The 14,368-nt window shown below is 38.3% G+C and overlaps 2 protein-coding genes across 2 annotated transcripts; one reads left to right on the top strand and one right to left on the bottom strand.

Annotated features, from left to right (window-relative positions):
• The first annotated feature begins 8,250 nt into the window (after positions 1 to 8,250).
• LOC127156138 (trypsin) lies at positions 8,251 to 12,052 on the top strand. The gene is made up of 6 exons (XM_051098876.1): positions 8,251 to 8,587; positions 8,944 to 8,964; positions 9,056 to 9,227; positions 9,308 to 9,576; positions 9,674 to 9,816; positions 10,240 to 12,052. Exons 1-6 carry the CDS (start codon positions 8,533 to 8,535, stop codon positions 10,522 to 10,524), a joined length of 945 nt encoding a protein of 314 aa, XP_050954833.1. The 5' UTR covers positions 8,251 to 8,532; the 3' UTR covers positions 10,525 to 12,052.
• Positions 12,053 to 12,173: 121 nt separating this feature from the next.
• On the bottom strand, positions 12,174 to 13,945 carry LOC127156147 (proline-rich protein 29-like). The gene is made up of 6 exons (XM_051098886.1): positions 13,841 to 13,945; positions 13,648 to 13,735; positions 13,307 to 13,413; positions 13,008 to 13,201; positions 12,400 to 12,470; positions 12,174 to 12,309 (listed from the first exon to the last, which is right to left on the bottom strand). The coding sequence occupies exons 1-6, from the start codon at positions 13,916 to 13,918 to the stop codon at positions 12,281 to 12,283; spliced, it is 567 nt and encodes a 188-aa protein (XP_050954843.1). The 5' UTR covers positions 13,919 to 13,945; the 3' UTR covers positions 12,174 to 12,280.
• Between the last annotated feature and the right edge of the window lie 423 nt (positions 13,946 to 14,368).

Here is a 14,368-nt window from a genome sequence, read left to right as displayed (position 1 = left end):
GCTCTCCACTGGGTGAGTTAGATAATTAACACTAAACAGTAGAAAATCTGTCTTCCCTGTCACTGGCTAATGAAGTCTTCTGTTGCTTATGATAAACTGACGTGTTGATATCACATAAGCAGTATTTCTGAATGCTCAGAGTTACATGTAGATGCGTGCTGTATGCATTAGTAAGTGTCGTGGTGCTTATGGCATGTCACTCTGGGACAGAGGAGTATAAGGCTGGGAGGGAAAAATCACAGTAGACACACTACAAATAAAAACTAGACTACACTGTTATTAAAAAGCAGAGCGACTGGAAACTAGCGACCTCTCCTGGTTAGAGATTGTATTAACATAATAAACTGAAAGCAATCTTTCAGTGACTTGTACAGTCAGTGAATACAGTGGGCCGTACTTAAAGATGTTGCAGGCTGCCAGTTGTAGGCCTACATCCCTGGAAGTAATATTTCTCAATATTACTGTCACTGCAGCCTCGTTGAGCAGAAGAGACCTTTCAAAAACAATACAACCGAATGTGTGAGCATTTTTAGAAAGCTATATATCTACAGTTTATACAGATTAATGTCAACAGCATTTCATTTTCAGATGCTGCTGACACTTGACTGGTTCAATTTCATCTTGATGTAGACTGAAAATGTTAGAGTTAAAAAGCTAAGAAATCAAGTTTAGAAAAGCAGCACAGTTCACAGATAATAAGAATAAAATAATATGAGTAAATTGGACAATGTACTTTTTCTTTCAGTGTTCAAGCCGCCTAGAGGGTACAGCTCTCGATCTATTGTGACTTACTGGAAACTACTGTTATTGCAGAAAGTGTCAGTGAGCATCCACTGCATAATTCTCATTTCATTCATCACATTTTCTCACATGTATTGTTTTTCAATGGTTCTGTAAACCCCAGGCCCAGAAATCCATTAACACAAAAATCTTTAAAAATGATTGATCGTTCTGCTATTTTAATTATGAATAGTGCTCACTGTGCATACTTGCATTTTGACAATAGGTGTCTAAGTAGGTTTCCTGTTAGAATTATGAACGTACAAGCAGGTCTTACAAGTCCATTCTCTGTCTAACCATCAACTGTCTCATTAACATTGTTAACAACACATATCAGTATTTCCTAACAAAACATTTTGGTTTTGTTGTGCAGTTCACAAATAATATAAGTTTATTTGTAATTAGCTTTTCATAATACAAATAGGTAATAATACAAATAGTTACAGAAATATAAATTGTCTACAATATATTTAATAGTAACTTATTGGTAACTATGTCAAATTGTTGTCCATATGGCAGAAATGTACAGTAACAATCAGTTAGTTAATGACATGTAATCAAATCATGTAATCATTATTTACAGCAATAATATATGTTGTAATCAAACTTATAGCTTTTGCCTTTTTTTGTACATGTGTTCAGCGGTTTATACACATAGAGAGCGTATAGTTCCTGAATTATGTGACTTACTCGAAACTGCTGTTATTGCAAAAAGTGGTCTGGTTTTACCTGTTGTGTGACCAAAAAATGATTTATTTGTTCAGGTATTTTAAGTATGAATAGTGTTCATCGTACATACTGAACACACTCACATTGTGACAAAATTAAGGTGGCGTTTACTGTTAGAATTATGAAAGTATTTTTTTCTTGTAAGAATGGGCGTGGCCATTTTTTAAAAATTACGGGGTCGTGTTCACGTATGGACATTTTTTTTTCTTCTTCTTTTTTATTACAACAGCATTGCACAAAGTCAGTTTTCAAAATAAATAAATAAATAACTGACAAGGAAGTCTCCAAGACTTGTAGCATTTCTAGGACGCTATATAACTAGCTTGAGTAATGTGAACAGCATAAATCATTTCAAGTGCTGCTGAACATAGACTATTTGACTGGTTCATATTTATCCTATACTTAATTTATTCTAGCAGGCTGTTAGTATTGTTGGTAATCAAAAGCATACAAATCCAGTTTAGAATAGACAATCTGTTTTTCTCTATTTCTTCAGTGTTCGAGTAGATTATTCACATATAGCCTAAAGGGTAAAGTTCTTGATATATTGTGACTTACTGGAAACTGCTGTTGTTGCAGAAAGGGTCATAATTACACATGTAATCTTTTTCAATGGCTCTGCACAGCCCGGGCCCAGAAATCTGTTAACACAAGAATCTTTAAAAATGACTGATCCTTCTAATTATGAATAGCGTTCACTGTTAGTCACGTTCTGACAAAAGGTGTCTGAGCAGGTTTCCTGTTAGAATTATGAAAGTACATGCAGGTCTGACAAGTCCATTCTCTTGACCATTGTTATTAATACATACTATCAGTATCTCTTTTTAAAAACATTTTCTCTTAGCATTAAAGCATTTTTACTCCAGTATAAATTCAGTTCAGTTCACTCTTACATTACTGTTCCTCCGTGACAGTACTACAATAATCATGTTTGTATTTGCAGATATAAATGGGGGGGAAAAAAGATAAAATAATATTTTTTTTGTCTATGTAGTCTTTCCTTTTGTGTACAGCATAAATACATGATAAATCACTAAATAAATGACAAATCACAGAGTTAGTCCCTTTTGTTTGCCATTTTTAAGACACTACATTATATAAAAATACATTACTCTAATGTAATGTACTCTAATGGCTTTTTTATTGCAACAACTTGGCACAAATTCAGTTTTCAACAAGAAACTGATATGGAAGTAACATGACACACCAGAACCAGATCAAATTCAAGACAGACTAAAAATAAATAAATACACTTGTTATTAAAATAATAAAAGGAGTAAGAAAACGAAAATTCAGTTTTTTTGTGTAGATCACAAACCATCATCATCTTTTTTTTTTTCAGATTCTACACAGATTGCATACAGTTCCTGATACAATGTGACTTACTGGAAACTGTTACTGCATTGCAGAAATGGTCTGGTTTTACCTGTTGTGTGACCAGAAATCTGTTAAATCTTTAAAAACGATTGATTGATTGATTGAGCTGTTTTAAGTATGAATAGTATTCATTGTACATACTGTACATACATTTTGACAATATGCAGGCGCCTAGGTACGTTTTACTAGTTAAAGCATTAAGCAAGATAATTAATTTTTTATTTTATTTTTTTTTTTTGGAGATATTTACATTTATTTAGACTGGCAACAGGTGCTTCTAACTTTATTTTTTTATTCCAGTTAAAAAAATAAAAATATTAGCACAGACCCTATCAAATCTAACATTTACAGTCATTTAACTGCAGTGAATTTTCTCTATTTCTCTCATTTTTAAGTTAAAGAGTTCAAAATGTACTACATAACATTATGTTACAATATTAGCATATGTGTTGTATTACTCATGATGATGAGCTAATGACAGCTGTTTGTGTTTTTAGGAAACAGCCATGTTACAGCATCAGCTCGTAAATGTGACGCGGCGGCCGAAGAATCGTGAGACGGAGGATCCATGTGCAACAGCTTTATTGAATCGGACAGTGTAAACAGGCTGTGGTCAACAATGGCAGACTAGCGTGGTGAAGACAAATCCGAAAGAGTGGTTAAAGTCCATGCGAGGGGTCGGGGCAGGCGGCGATCAAAGGCAGTAATCCGTGGGGTAAGCGAGGGTCGTAAAAGGGCAGGCAGCAAGGGTTCACACACGATAATAGCAGTCCGGTTGGCAACAGAGAAACAGTCCGATAATAGTACGCTCAGGATTGGGGACATAGCCGGCAAAACTTTGCGAAGCGCGGGCCGGCGAGGCACGCTAAAATGGCCGCCAGGGAGGAAGTGACCCGGGCGACCCGGGACGGGAAGTGGGAGTCCCCAGGCACGGGATTGTGGGAAATGGAGTCAGAATTCGGGCGAGGGTTCCCGCTGGCGTGAGACAGGGGGAGCCACAGAGACCGCATTTGTGACAGTAAAGTGGCTTCAGTTTTGCCAAAGATAGACTGTATTTTATTTTTAATTATGTTGTATAAACAAAGTACATATGGCAAACTCTGTTGTAGAATGACACTGACATGCCGCTTTGTTCTGTTTCATTGGTTAAGTACATCAGTTAATATGATGATGCAGAAACTGCCTTCACCATCTTTTCCCATTCACCTCTGGGCATTTTTTTCTTTTTCTTCTTTGAAGAATGGTACAAAGTCAGCCAAGAAATTGATTTGGAAGGCTCCAAGACAGATAAAGATAACATAAGTTTGGCAAAACAATTTCTACAGTAATACAAGGAGATTAAACAGACTTTTAGTTTTGGTAAGTGCTTCTGAAAAGTTAGTTGAGTTAGCCCATTTTAAGCATTTCTATCTTCTTGACTGGTTCAGATTTGTCTTAATTCAGTCTAGCAGACTGAAAATGTTAGAATCACAGTAATCAACAGGATACAAGTTTAGAGTAAACTGGACAATCATTTTTTCTTTATTTTTTTCTTCCTTTCTTTCAGTATTCAAGTAGATTATTCACATACAGCCTAGAGGGTATAGTTCTCGATCTATTGTGACTTACTGGAAACTGTCCACTTGGCAGAAAGTGTCAGTCAGCATCTACTTATTTCATTCTTCACATTTTCTCAAATGCTTTTTTCAAAGGCATTTTTCAATGGCTCACACCCTGGGCCCAGACGTCTGATAACACAAGAGTCTTTTGACAATATGTATAGGTTTCATGTTGGAATTATGAAAGTACAAGTCCATTCTCTCAAGCATTATTATTAATACATTTTAATATCTCTTGTTAAAAACATTTTGCATAAAAACATAGAGACAGGGAGACATAAAAACATTTTTACAAAGCTATAACTTCAGTTCAATTCACTCTTACATTACTGTTCCTCTGTGACAGTACCATAATAATCATGTTTGTATTTGCAGATATAAATGTAGAAAAAAGCTAAAATAATGTATTTGTCTTTGTTTACCATTACAACAAAAATTACATAAAATACATTTTTAATTGCAACTTGGCACAAAGTAAGAAAAGGTAAATTTAGTTTTATTGTTTAGATCACAATATAAGTAAATGACAATCTGTGTTTTGCCTTTTGCGAGCAGATTGTACACATAGCGACTCTTAAGTTCTCAACATAATGTGATTTACTGGAAACAGCAGAAAGTTTTCTGGTTTTACCTGCTATGTGACCAGAAATCTGTCAGCACAAGAATCTTTAAAAACAACTGATTTGCTGAGCTATTTTAAGTATGAATAGTGTTCATTGTACATATTATACATACTCACATTTTTACAATAAGTAGGTTTCCTGTTAGAATTGTGAAACTTTCCTAAGTTTGTATAAGTAAACTAAAGATCTTAAAGGTCTATGAAAATTTGCTGATTGATTACACTGCATAAACTACTACATTTTTATGCCCCCATCATATATGTCTAAATATATTGGATAAAATAAAAAGTTCTGATTTTGGCAAAGGTAAGAAAGTGCCGCACTCTTCAGCAATAATAAAATGAAGCACAAATGTTAAAGTTTAAAATGTTAGTGTAAAATGTTAGTTTAATGTTGTCTTTGCTTATTCATTTGGTTGAACTGGATCATCAGCAGCAAAAACATTAGTTAATACAATGAGATTAAACACAAAAAGATATGTGTTTTTAACATATTTAATTATTGCAGATTTGTGGCATATTCTGAGTTCTCCTCTGCACTTACTCCCGATTTCCCTCAACATGGGGACAGGAGAGCTGTCAGTCAATGGGAAAACAAAGTAACTGGAGTTATTTGAAGACGTTACTAAGATATTTTCTTAAATTATAAAGTAATTGTTACGAGGTTGCTGCGTGCTGGATGGAACGAGACGAGAGACGAGATAACAAGCAACAATATATTTAATATAAACTTCTGGTAGCATAAGCTGGAACAGGCAGGAACACAGAGCGATAATCCACACACGTAGAACAAACAAACGTTAAAGACCGACAAGGGGCTAATGACAAAGACAGACTTATAAAGGGTAACTAATAATGACAGACAGGTGAACCAAATAATGCTAACAAGGACAAAACCAAATCAGACAGATCAACGGGGGGAGACAATGGGAGAAACCAATAAAACAAACAGACAGAACTGTAACATTACGCCCCCCTCCGAATAGGCGCGTCCTCGCGCCGTAGAAAACAAAACAAAACAGACTAGGAGGCGAAAAAACAGAAAAACCAGAGTCCATGGGGGAGGAGGCTTCGGCGGAGGACGGAACCCCGGAAGGGGGACAAAAACCAGAGTCAACAGAGTCCAAGGGGGCGACGAAGGTGGGAGGAGCCAGGGAGGAAACAGGAGGGACCCGGAGCAGGAGAAGCAGAGGGAGACCCAGACCGCAGCCATGATGACCCACGGTGGAGCCGATGGAGGGAGGAGCCATGGTGGAGGAAGGGCTGACGACTCCAGGGGGCCGACCGACAGAGGCGGAGCAGCTGGCGGAGGAGCCCGAGGCGGAGACGGGAGCCGAAGATCCAGGGCGACACCGAGGTTCCGGAGGGCCAAGGCGGAACCAGAGGCTCTGGCAACCGAGGCGTAGGCGGAGATCCAGAGGTCCGCGGCGGAGCCGGAGCGACAGAGGATGAAGGCTGTGCCAGAGGGAGGGAGGAGGTCCACAGAGCCGGTGGGACGGAGTGACGAGGCGCAGCCGTAGGAACAGAGTCCTGAGGTGATGAAGGGCAGACGACCGACCAGGGCGGAGCCGGAAAGACGAGGGAGCCCGGTGGAGCTGGTGGACCGATGGGCGACGATGGAGACGAGGGCGCTGAGAGCCGTGGTGGAGCCGCAGGGTCGGAGGGCCGAGGCGGAGTTCTGGACTCTGAGGCTGGAGGCGGAGATGAGGGATCCTCCAGCCCTGACGCCGATGGAAGCTGGCAGACCCGCGGCGAGCCCACTGCACAGATAGTGGGCTGAGGGTGAGCAGAGGGGCTGTCAGGGGACAGCGGTGACCAGACAGACAGAAGAGGGGGGGGTGGGAATTCCATACCGACAGGTAGATCATGACAGGTAGGTATATCCGTAGAAAAGTCTATTAAATCTCCAGAGTTAGTTTCCAGAACTTCAGTAAAGAAGTCAATCAAGTCCCCAGAGTTCAGTTCAAGCTCACCCCCAGCGGTGGTGCAGTGGGCAGGGCTCTCCATAGCCCTCTCTTGCTCCACGCAGCACTCCACCTTTACGGTAGTTTTAGCCGGCTCTCGCACCTGGTCGGACGTGTTGGGCTCTGGCTCTGTGGCGATCCTTTGCTCTGTCGCTCGTGGCTCTGGCTCGTCATCCGCGGTGGGCTCGGGCTCATACTCCGCGTGTCGGGGTGATGGTTGGCTGGGCTCTGGGTCTTGAGTGGGGCTGACGTCCTTCTCGACGATGCCGACAGTCCATGACGATCTACAGGACGCCAGCACCCACTCGATGTAATCGGCGATGCTCTCTCGAGGACCCTCCCCGGACAGCTGCGCCTTGATGGTGGGGTTCAATCCCACCCGATAGAACGTGCACAAGCAGCTGTCCGGGTAGTGTGTGTGTGGCACGAGGTGCATAAAGTCTCTGGTGTGGTCCTCGAGAGAGCGATTCCCCTGCTCCAGGATGATGATCTGAACGGCAGGATCCATGAAGAAAAATCAAAAACAAAACACTGAGAAAAAGGACGAAAAAATAAACGTAGGGGAATCACGCCGGGTAAACTGTTTTGGTCGGTCTTTCTGTTATGAGGTTGCTGCGTGCTGGATGGAACGAGACGAGAGATGAGATAACAAGCAACAATATATTTAATATAAACTTCTGGTAGCATAAGCTGGAACAGGCAGGAACACAGAGCGATAATCCACACACGTAGAACAAACAAACGTTAAAGACCGACAAGGGGCTAAAGACAAAGACAGACTTATAAAGGGTAACTAATAATGACAGACAGGTGAACCAAATAATGCTAACAAGGACAAAACCAAATCAGACAGATCAACGGGGGGGAGACAATGGGAGAAACCAATAAAACAAACAGACAGAACTGTAACAGTAATGTGTTGTTTATCACGGTATCATAATTAAGTGAACAAAGGTAAATTTTTTAACTTTAAGTAATAAGCAAGCTATTTACATCTTTATGTTTATTTTTAATATTTAAAATATTTTACCTTTACATTACAAAATCAAAACACACCCTACCAAATCTAACATTTACAGCCATTTAAATTAACAAAAAAAAAAAAAAAAAACATGACCAAATCCCACCAAATGTAAAATTCACAGACATTTTATATATTTAAGCCACCATGCATAAGGAGATGGATTGCAGATTAAATAAATATGTCTCTGAATGTTAGATTTGGTAGGGACTTCATCACTTCACACAATCACACAGTAATTGAGTATATGTATTTGTATGTGATGCATGTATGAATTATGAAGAAAGAAAAAAAAAAGAAAAAAAAGGAGGCAGAGATAAACATAATGGGGGGGTGGAGCCAGACAACTTTTACTTATAAATGTGGCGGGACTTGCTATCCATTTCATTAGAAACCTGCAGCTGAAGAAACAACAGTCAGATCACAGAGCAGAAGATAAGCATGAAGTTTAACACAGCTTTGATTGTTGCCGGAGCCATACTTCTCAACATAGCAGGTAAATCTTTTTAGTGAAAGTCTATGATAGGACAAAATTACATAGAAGTTTAGATATAAGATATAAGATTTATCGTAGTTGTTTAATAACTGGCAAGCAATGCCAAACCTGTGGATCTAAAGAATTATGTTTCATACTTGAAAGTAGTGTTAAAACTGAGCATTTGTAGTGCATTTCTTTACATATACCAAATGCTGTGTAAAAATCCCCTCAGGATGCAGTTCATAGTTTTACCCTCATAGCTCAGTGAATTCAGATTCTGCTGTAATGCAGCTCAAAACAATGACAGTGTAATTATTTAAAATAATAAATAAGTTTCAGCTCTGTACTTACTTTGTATTTGTCTACCCACACAGGTTCCCTCTGCCAGTTAGATGGTAAGTTGTGATAATGACTAAAACTCAGAATGTTTCTTCTATGTCTGTGAGGCATTTTAACAAGTTCTCACAACATCCTTTCTCTCATCAGTGTGTGGTAAAGCCCCCCTCAACAACAAGATTGTTGGAGGAGAGGATGCAACAGCAGGAGCTTGGCCGTGGCAAGTCTGGTTTCGTATCGCCTCTAATGGAAATCTGTTTTTCTGTGGCGGAAGTCTGATCAATAAGGACTGGGTTTTGTCTGCAGCACACTGCTTCCAAGGGTATGTAGAAATCTTAAAAGCTTAAGATACAATTGTAGGTTGATAGTAGTGGAATTAAATCAAACTTTCTTTATTTACAGCCTCAGTGCATCTGGAGTTGTGATGTACTTTGGGCGTCAGAGCCAGTCGGGCTTAAACCCTGAAGAGACATACAGGGGAGCAAGACAAATCATCATCCATCCTAACTATAACAATCCTGTGCATGACAATGACATAGCACTGGTCCAGCTCTCCTCATCTGTGACTTTTTCTGATTACATTAGTCCTGTCTGTTTGGCAGCTGCTGGTAGTACATTTGCTGGAGGTACAAAGATCTGGATCACTGGATGGGGCAGGCTACACTCTGGAGGTGAGTGAAGTTGTGCTTGCCAATTAGCTGAATATAAACAATACTGTAAACCTAGAGCTGTTTTTTAAAAGCCATAAAATATGTCCTTTGATCATAGACACTGAGATTTCTGACATACTGCAAGAGGTGCAGGTCCCTATTGTGAGCAACAGTGACTGTTATACTGCTTATGGAGGGCTCATCACAAGCAATATGATTTGTGCTGGAATAATAAATGTGGGAGGGAAAGGTTCATGTCAGGTAAGACATCAGTCTAGCTCATGTTAATCCTTTTTTTAATCCAAAGCCATTTACAAACACCTGCCCACCAGTTTTTGTTCACCTGAAAACTTTACTCTACCAATCTTGCATAATTAATCTCAGTCTTTACTCCACTGATCATGAACTTTTTGGTGACCGCCGATTGGAATTTGCTAATAATCCATGCATACTATGCTAATAAAGACTAAATAAAACCTTTCAGGACATATGCAGCACTTTTGGTTTTACCCAAAGCTAAACATTTTTCAACTCTCTGTGATAAGATAAAAACACTCAGCACTCCCACTGCAAACAACTAAAAAATTTACTTTTACAATTAGCCTACACTATTTACTGTATGCGTGTAACAGTTGTTGACTGTATATTGTCAGAGATATAAATGCTGATTGTTTGTCAATACAGGGAGACTCTGGAGGTCCAGTGGTCAATAGAAACGGCTCCCTGTGGATTCAGTCCGGCATTGTGAGTTTTGGTGGAGTCAAATGTGATGACCCCAAATATCCCAGTGTGTTCACCAGAGTTTCTCGGTACCAGGACTGGATCACCTCTAACATAGGCAGCAACCCACCTGGATTTGTCGGATTTAACAACAGTGGATTCAGAAGTTCACTCAGCCTCCTTTTATTTGCCATTTCTCTCATGTTCTCCATCATTCCTTTCACCTTCTCCTTCTCTCTCTCTTCATAAAGACTGTTTTATCAGTAATCCTCAGGTTTCTTTCATAAAGGACAGTTATGCTGTACATTCTCTTATAAATAGTTGAAAAGAACATATTGTTATTGTTATCTTTTTAAAATTGAACTATTTTGAAAAGCTGTTCTTATTGACATTAAGAGCATGCATCAATGATGTTCAGCATGCTTGAGCAATCTGAGATTTATGATATTTGCATAAGTAGTAGACATCAACCAATATAGATTTTTTTTTTTTTACAATGATACCAATTATTTGTTTATACTGTATGTCTGATAGCCCATATGCATAACCGATATGGGGTCTGAAGCTCTGTAATGATCAGGGATACTGGTTGTTGAAAATGTAATTATCTTTAATTAAATACAATGTTATCACACTGTCTAAACAGAATAAATACAAAAGAGGAAACTGACTTGGGGAATGCTCTCTCAGATTTTTGTGTAAACTGATATTTTGATGATACAAAGTTAAAAAAAAAAAAGCAGTTTGAATGTTAAAAACATTTTGAATGTTAAAAAAATAAATAAATAAATAACCCTAAATCCTGACCCCAAACATCAGTTGCACACACTCCAACCCGTAAACAAAAGACCCATATTGCAAAACCAGAACGGAGGAAAAACAAGGAGAGTAAACAGACAGCATTGAATTTTTAGCTTTTCGGTAACCAGGTGATCACAAAACTAATTAGGTCAGGGTGTCCACATATGTGGGGGTATTCCAGAAACAGGTTGTATGTCACATATTTTGCTTTAATTCTAGTTCCTGTTTTTGGTTGTCCCAGTTTCCTGCGTCAGTTTCCTTCCACTGGTTATAGGTTACTCACTGGTTAACTGATTATGCCCACCTGTATAAAACTGCTTGCAAACAGATCCTGACTAAATCTTCCTCCCTGCAACCGACCGTGACAGAAGAATGCACCACTTTAATGGATCTAGCAGCAGTACAGATCCTCCTCCTCTCACAGGGGGTTCTTTCTCTTGAACAGCATACACAGAAGTTTCTAGATCTCGTCCATCATATGCACTACCCTGACAACAACCACTGTGTGTTTCACTGTGTGAGGTGGCCCTCAAAAAACATTTTTGAGTTCATGGACTAGATGCTTTTTCACTGTGGTCCCCCCTTTATCATCAGAGATAGCAGAGAGGAAGAGAGAGATGAGGCACACAAACTATCATCTGCTTGCCCTCCAGAGCTCAGCCAGCCATCATAGTTTAGAGTTAGATATTGAAGGAAATTACATGGGTTAATCAGTGATACACGTGTTTAGAATCACTTTGAGTTCTAATTCATAGAGTTGATTCAAACCAACTTTCTTGTTGAATTGATTTCAAATTGATCAAACCGATTTATATTTATCTGTGCATTTAGCAGGCACCTGTTCAAAATGATGTTTGCATTGCAATCAGGGTGTAATGAATACGCTGGTTGCTATCTAGTCCAGCAGAGGGCAGTATTTCATAATATAAAGAGAAGTGCCTCATCTAGTCTAAGGAAAAGTATTATACACCTGGTTTAAGTGCTCTATCTATCTATCTATCTATCTATCTATCTATCTATCTATCTATCTATCTATCTATCTATCTATCTATCTATCTATCTATCCCAGTTTGATATTTTCTGGTAGCATTGTTGATCTGGTAATTATGGAATGTATGTGTTATATGCTCTATTTATGAGTGAGTTCTGTATATTGCAGGAGTGAAGTGTTTTTACTGATACGTGATGATCTGTATTTGGTCTTTCACTGCCCTCTCTCTGCAATATAAAACTCTGCAAAGTAGAAAAAACTGTAGGTAGCTGTATATGTGAGTAACTGTAATATACAAGAAAAAAAAAATATTTATAGTTCTGTGCGTGTACCTGGTGCAGGTGAGTTATCAGCATCAACAGTCTGTGCAGCACTGGGTGGAGGTGGGGGTGGTACAGTTCTCCTGAATGATAATACAAATCATGTTCAATGATTTAAATGGGTGTATAAATGGAAACCGTGTTTTACTCACTGTATCAGTTGGTGAAACACATAAAGAAACATCCAGGTCATATTTCACCCCAAAAACAAATTTGTATTTAGAGTTGTTTTTTTTTTTTTTTTTTTTTTTTTTTTTTGTTTTTTTTTTTTTGTATTTTGTTTTTTGTTTTTTTCTTAGTAAAAAAACTCATTCTTTCATACAGTATTACTTTAATTAAGTAATGAAAATCATATATGGATACAATTAACACTTACTAAGTGTATGATATAAGTAATACATGTTTTATTTATTTTTTCTATTTTATTTACATGTTGTTGTTTTTTTTTTATATTTAATTTTAGATTATTTTATTAGTTTGGCTATTAACAACTGGGCTTTTTTACTAATTAAAATGGACTTCATTAGCTTCATTTTACATAAAATATACTTCATCTCATCTTTTGATTTTGTGGTGAAATGTGACCTTGTGTAATTGTGTAATTGTTTGCTCTGTCTGACCTCTGCTTATATTTCATGTGAACAGGTTGTGCAGGATTTGGTGGCTCCTGGATGTTCTGGAGATCATGGGGTGAAGTCTGTATCGGTGGCTGAGTAAAAGGCATCCAACCTGGGTAACTGAGGCCAGGCATCGGGGTGTAATAATGGTGGTAAATATCAGGCTCTTCTTCTAAAACCATATTGATCCTTGCATTCTGTTAAAAAAGAATAGCACAAATGTAACATTATACATTCTTATTCTACATTAAATGGATTAATGTAACTTTATGTTTATGCAGTACTGTGTGTGAACACATTACCTCAGGTGTGTGTGTGTAGTCAAAGGTGTTGAGTACAGACATTGTTAAATTATTCATGGTGATTTGATGCATCTGTGCATTCTGTATCATCATTAGTTCCACAAGGTCTAAAAACAAAGAGACCAAAATGACCCAGACGTTGCTCTTTTTTTTTTTTTTCTTTCATTCTTTAAATTTTCTTTCAATAGAATGAAAGTACTCTTGAGGATATTCCTCAAAAATTCAACTTCCATAGAAGAAACTTAGTCATACAGGTCTGGAATGACATAAAGGTGAGTAAATGATGGCAGATTTTTCATTTTTTAGGTGAACATTTCTTAAATCTCTTTCTCATATCTTACCCTTTCTAATGTGTCCTGGATGCCCAGGGGCAAAACATGATGCTTCTGTTGCTGGAAACTGCTGGAAAATAGTAGTTGCCTGAGGAGCCTGTGGAGTTATAGAAAGAAAGACTGACCCATTTACCGTTGATTCAGGTTGATGCAGAGGGATATTTTACATTGAGAATTGTTGTAAAACAAAAAGAGAACTCACAGGTTGTTGAAGAATCTGTACGTTGAACGAATCCTCTGGCCACTGTTTTTCATTAAAGTTTGTCCACGACATCATCATCAGCTAAAAGGAAGGATAAGAGTTAGACACAACATAAAGATGCTTTTTTATATGACACACTTGTGTTGGTGTGTTGCCTTGACACTGATACACAAAGTGTCTCTGAACATACTTTCAACGCTCAACTTGTAACTTGAGATACATCCGGGAAGTATAGCACTTTATTTATGAGACTACTTGCATAGCAAAATGAAATGATAATAACTAAAGCAACAATTATGTCCATTAGGTCATACATCACATTCTCTAATGCTTGAGCTGCAAGTCCTTTGCCACAACATTAGATGGCACCCTTATCTCAGTTTTGCACAGTAGCTACTGAAATCAAATACCCCATGGATTGAAACCACTTATTTTAGACAATTATCACCATTATCCACCTTCCCTGGTGAAAAAAACAGCATATGCTGGTAGGTATGTTTAGATGCTGGGATGCTGGTTAGGTATGTT

Source organism: Labeo rohita, chromosome 3, assembly GCF_022985175.1.
Source record: "Labeo rohita strain BAU-BD-2019 chromosome 3, IGBB_LRoh.1.0, whole genome shotgun sequence".
NCBI lineage: Eukaryota > Metazoa > Chordata > Actinopteri > Cypriniformes > Cyprinidae > Labeo > Labeo rohita.
The sequence above is the reverse complement of the archived record's forward strand: the minus strand, read 5'-3'. Positions and strand labels throughout refer to the sequence as shown.

Coding starts and splice junctions, on each gene's coding strand:
- LOC127156138 (XM_051098876.1), top strand. CDS start 8,533: ATGAAGTTTAACACAGCTTTGATTGTTGCCGGAGCCATACTTCTCAAC. Junction 8,588..8,943: donor CATACTTCTCAACATAGCAG/GTAAATCTTTTT, acceptor CTACCCACACAG/GTTCCCTCTGCCAGTTAGAT. Junction 8,965..9,055: donor TTCCCTCTGCCAGTTAGATG/GTAAGTTGTGAT, acceptor TTCTCTCATCAG/TGTGTGGTAAAGCCCCCCTC.
- LOC127156147 (XM_051098886.1), bottom strand. CDS start 13,918: ATGATGATGTCGTGGACAAACTTTAATGAAAAACAGTGGCCAGAGGAT. Junction 13,202..13,306: donor ACTACACACACACACCTGAG/GTAATGTGTTCA, acceptor CTTTTTTAACAG/AATGCAAGGATCAATATGGT. Junction 12,310..12,399: donor TGATAACTCACCTGCACCAG/GTACACGCACAG, acceptor TCTACTTTGCAG/AGTTTTATATTGCAGAGAGA.